Source organism: Cicer arietinum, chromosome 4 (assembly GCF_000331145.2).
Source record: "Cicer arietinum cultivar CDC Frontier isolate Library 1 chromosome 4, Cicar.CDCFrontier_v2.0, whole genome shotgun sequence".
Classification (NCBI taxonomy): Eukaryota; Viridiplantae; Streptophyta; class Magnoliopsida; order Fabales; family Fabaceae; genus Cicer; species Cicer arietinum.
The window spans coordinates 34,480,363-34,484,829 of record NC_021163.2 but is presented as its reverse complement, the minus strand read 5'-3'; the positions used below and the strand labels follow the sequence as shown (position 1 = coordinate 34,484,829).

The 4,467-nt window shown below is 32.3% G+C and overlaps 1 protein-coding gene across 1 annotated transcript in view; it reads left to right on the top strand.

The window, feature by feature from the left end:
* The first annotated feature begins 560 nt into the window (after window positions 1–560).
* LOC101511320 (uncharacterized) overlaps window positions 561–4,467 on the top strand; it is a 4,308-nt gene continuing 401 nt past the window's right edge. The window contains 12 exon segments of the mRNA XM_073366869.1: window positions 561–748; window positions 751–1,064; window positions 1,995–2,082; window positions 2,166–2,257; window positions 2,357–2,475; window positions 2,763–2,878; window positions 2,955–3,082; window positions 3,177–3,263; window positions 3,942–4,002; window positions 4,094–4,134; window positions 4,229–4,349; window positions 4,439–4,467. Coding sequence (XP_073222970.1) covers window positions 698–748; window positions 751–1,064; window positions 1,995–2,082; window positions 2,166–2,257; window positions 2,357–2,475; window positions 2,763–2,878; window positions 2,955–3,082; window positions 3,177–3,263; window positions 3,942–4,002; window positions 4,094–4,134; window positions 4,229–4,349; window positions 4,439–4,467 — 1,247 coding nt within the window. The 5' untranslated portion in view covers window positions 561–697.

The window sequence follows — 4,467 nt, the reverse complement described above, 5'->3', positions numbered from 1 at the left end:
CATGTTGATTTTTAGTCTGCCCAATAGCTGGATGACCGCTATATGTTATACCACCCTAGCGATTTTGGATTCGACGCTACTAATTGTGATTAATAACATAAGTTTTAATGCATTTTCTTGAATTTTAACATTCATCTAATGTTATACATGTTTTTTAGAAAATATTTTATGTTACCTATGATATTATTGTATCGAAATTAGATCTAGATTTTAAAATCACTCAAAAAAACATATAAACCTATACTAGAAGAAAGATACACTCTCACATTCAATTTGTTTATTAACAAAGAGAAATAAAACATTAGTATTATTAATAAGAGACATATATAATTCCTTTAATAAATGTCTAATAAGACTAAGTCTTTTTTATTTATAAAAAAGTATAAACTAAATAACTAAATATTATAAACTAATTTCGCTTAACATTCGATCAAAATCATTTATTTTAATATTGTTACCGTTTAAGGTAATAATCGCACTACAAATGATTGTGATTGTCTGCAGGTGCATACAATGCACCCTCGCTAATCTCATTAAGAAGAATGAAGTAAAAACGCCAAGGTGGCCTGTCTTGATGAATTGGCAGGCTCCTATTAGTTCTACGACGATTTTAAAAACAAAATGAAGAGCAGTGTGCAAATCTCCGATTAAGGTTACACAGCAAACCTCCGAGAAAAACAAAAACATTTACACAACAATGGGAACACGAAAGAGACTAATCTCTTCATCTACCGAACCTTCTTCTTCCCTTCTTCTTCCGATCCCAAACAACTAAACACACAACTCAAACCTCAACAACAAATCGACCCACCAATTGCACCTCCCAAATGGGGTTTCCTTTTCAAACTCTCTCTCTTTTCTCTCCCTTACTTCTACCTCATCTTCTTCCATTACACTCTCGATTCAGACCTTCGAAGATCCATTATCATCAATGCTGGATTGAGTCTCGCTGCTTTTTTTCTTACCGTTAGAATGATCCCTGTTGCCTCTAGATATGTTCTCAAACGGAATCTCTTTGGATTTGATATCAACAAAAAGGGTACTCCTCAGGGAAATATCAAAGTGTGAGTCTTTCTTATTTATTTTACATTTTTTTTATCTTAATTAACGAACTGAGTATGCTGTAGATTTTGGTTTTAAGATCTAGGTCTTCATTTGTTTTTAATAATCACGTTTTAGCTGGGTTTTCTTTTTTCTTGTTTCTTTTTTTTTTTTACTATGTTTTGAAAATTCAGCATTTGGTAGGATTTTTGTGATATTTATACATACTTTCTCTTTTGTAATTTATGCGTGTATTTGTTTAATAAAGTTGCTCCTTCACTTTAGAGATTACTGTTCTAAAATGTAAGGTATAAGGCAAATTCCTTGTGAGCTTTGAGGTCCTCTTTTGATCCTATAGTTGTAGTCACAAATTGTTCGTCATATCCCTTTTGATTTTGGTATTTTTAACCTTAGAATTCTGATACATGTACTGTAAAACATTTATGATATGTAAATTATAGTCATACAGATTGTTTTCTTTTAGAATACATATTTTTTTTTTACTTTGAATTGTTGAGTTGATTTTATGTTATTTATCCTTCATTCCTTTATCATCAGAATTCTTGAATTTGGCATCTTCATTTTAGTTTGTAGTTTAATATATATAATAAGAATGTGGATATCACAATGGCTGATGATTTAATTTAATAATCAACTAATAAGCTTGAAACACATGGCACATAGAGATTGAAATGCTCAGGTATACTGTAGAAGAGCGGGTATATCGTTAGGTTAAAAGATTAAGTTGAAGAGAGTAAAAGAAATATTATTAATCTTCATTCGTAGAAGTTATAAAATGTCAGCTGAAAATTTCAATTAGAGAACAAAACTTCAGATAGGGTTTGTTTGGTTTATGTATGTCATGCAACTTGCAAGAATAGGAAGAAATAGTCTATTCAGCTAAATAAATTTTTGGTACTAAGTTTTGACTTTGCTACATTTTAACTATGCAGGCCTGAGTCATTGGGTATAGTTGTTGGTATTGTCTTCTTGGTTGTAGCAATCTTATTTCAGTATTTCAACTTCACAGCAGATTCAAATGTAAGTATTGCATTATCTTGGGAATGATATGAATAGAATAATGGAGCATTCAAATATATCAGCAACTATGATTTTTTTTGCAGTGGCTTGTTGAATACAATGCTGCTTTAGCATGCGTCTGTTTTATGACATTGCTTGGATTCGTTGATGATGTCCTTGACGTCCCTTGGAGAGTGTGAGTATACAAGTTCTCATTATTTTCTTACATAATTTGTACATATCGACTAATGTTAGAATAGTTTCTTTTTTGATTTTATGTCAATGTAAAGAACAGAAAATTACTACTACCATCAATTGCTGCACTTCCTTTGTTAATGGCATATGCGGGACACACAACTATAGTTATACCAAAACCACTTGTCCCACACATTGGAATAGAGATTTTGGATCTTGGTAAGCTTTCAACTCCTCTATGCAAATGACACTTAAAGAGATACTCCCTCTTGTCTTGATTATAAGCAAAAATAACTAATTTTCACACTTAGTAAGAAATCTAGTTAAATGCAGTATAAGTGCAATTTCAATAGTGTCCTTCATGGAATCTTGTTCCATGAGAATAAAATAGTCATTTAAATTATATTTAAGACCAAAACATGAGTACTTTTTGTTTATATTCGAGACTAGAGGAACTACAAATTATTGTTAAATCTCACTATCTCGACATTTTTTCAACGATGCAGGATGGATATATAAATTATATATGGGACTATTGGCTGTTTTCTGCACAAATTCCATCAATATACATGCTGGACTAAACGGTCTTGAAGTTGGACAAACAGTGGTTATCACATATGCTGTAAGTCGAAAAACTTGCAAAAGTATATCGAATATACTATGCTCATAGAAAATTATTCATAGTGTGGATTTTGCAGATTCTGATACACAATATTATGCAAATTGGAGCATCAACAGATCCTGAATATAAGCTAGCACATGCGTTCTCCATTTACTTAGGGCAACCTTTGCTTGCTACCTCTTTGGCTTTATTTTCTTATAATTGGTATTTAATAGCTTATCTATATCATTTCGTTTGAAACCCTTATTTTCAAATGACCGAGAGTAGTTCGCTAACAGTCTGTTGTTTTTGGTTCTAGGTATCCTTCTTCAGTTTTTGTCGGTGATACTTATACATACTTTGCAGGGATGACTATGGCTGTGATTGGTATTTTAGGCCATTTTAGGTATATCCTTTGCTTTATCTAACAAAAATGTTAATTTGGCTATCCACTTTGTGTTTGTTTTCGTTGCTTTTTGTTCGAAAGGATCAATTCTGGAGACATACACACGGTCAATCTTTTTATCAGAAAAATCTACCACTTTTCTCTCTGTATTGTAGATAAGATACCTATATTGTATACAAAGTTACAAATGCACCATGGAATTTTTTCGTCTAAAACCATGATGAACAAAAATTATGCCGAATTTTTAATTATAACCCTCCTACTAACTTCTACTGCATATAATAGAAAGAGATAGTTTCAGAGGAGATTTTCCATTCCAATGTGAAAGATTTATATGCATTCTCATACTTCAACCTTTTCTTTCTTCCATATATAATATATATACAAGTATGGTTATTGAATAAAGTATAAGAAAAACAGAGCACTCACTTTGGTTGATATGATGCTATTGCGAAAGGAAAAAGTTGGATGATGCGACTTTCTGAGCTTTGTTTCAAACATTATAGTGTAAGCCTTAAACAGAAAAGGTAGTATAAATAAATCTGAAGACTTGCACATTTAAACAAGTCTAATGTGTTTTCAAGCGAGAGCACATTCCACTGGTATTTATGAGCAACACTATTATTATTGATTGCCTTGTAATAATCTAACCTCTTCCATTATTTTTGTTTGCTTCAGCGAAACCCTCTTGATTTTCTTCCTACCACAAGTTTTGAACTTTCTCTTGTCACTCCCCCAGGTTTGACACTAACAGAATGTCACCATATTTAGAATCTTCGTTAAAAATCTCTTCAGAATATGTTTCTGACATAGAATTCATTTTCCTCCAGCTTTCTGGCTACATTCCATGTCCACGTCATCGTCTGCCAAGGTAGGCTTCACATGGATGTAACCTAATATGATTGTTTCAGTCATCTTGCTTGTACTTGTTTGTTTTAAACATCATGTATTAACTACTCATCCAGGTTTGACCCTCAAACTGGACTACTGACTGGAACAAACGATGGCACACTGGTTAACTTCTTCTTAAGAAATTTAGGCCCGAAATCAGAGAAGTCGCTTTGTATCTATCTTCTTATTTTCCAGGTAATTCACTGTTTTAGTTCTGATTTTTTTTACCTTTCTTTTATGTTTGCACTTTATTAGCTGAACTAGTTTCGTCTTTCTTTGGACAGGCTATTGCATGTTGTTTCTGTTTCCTGCT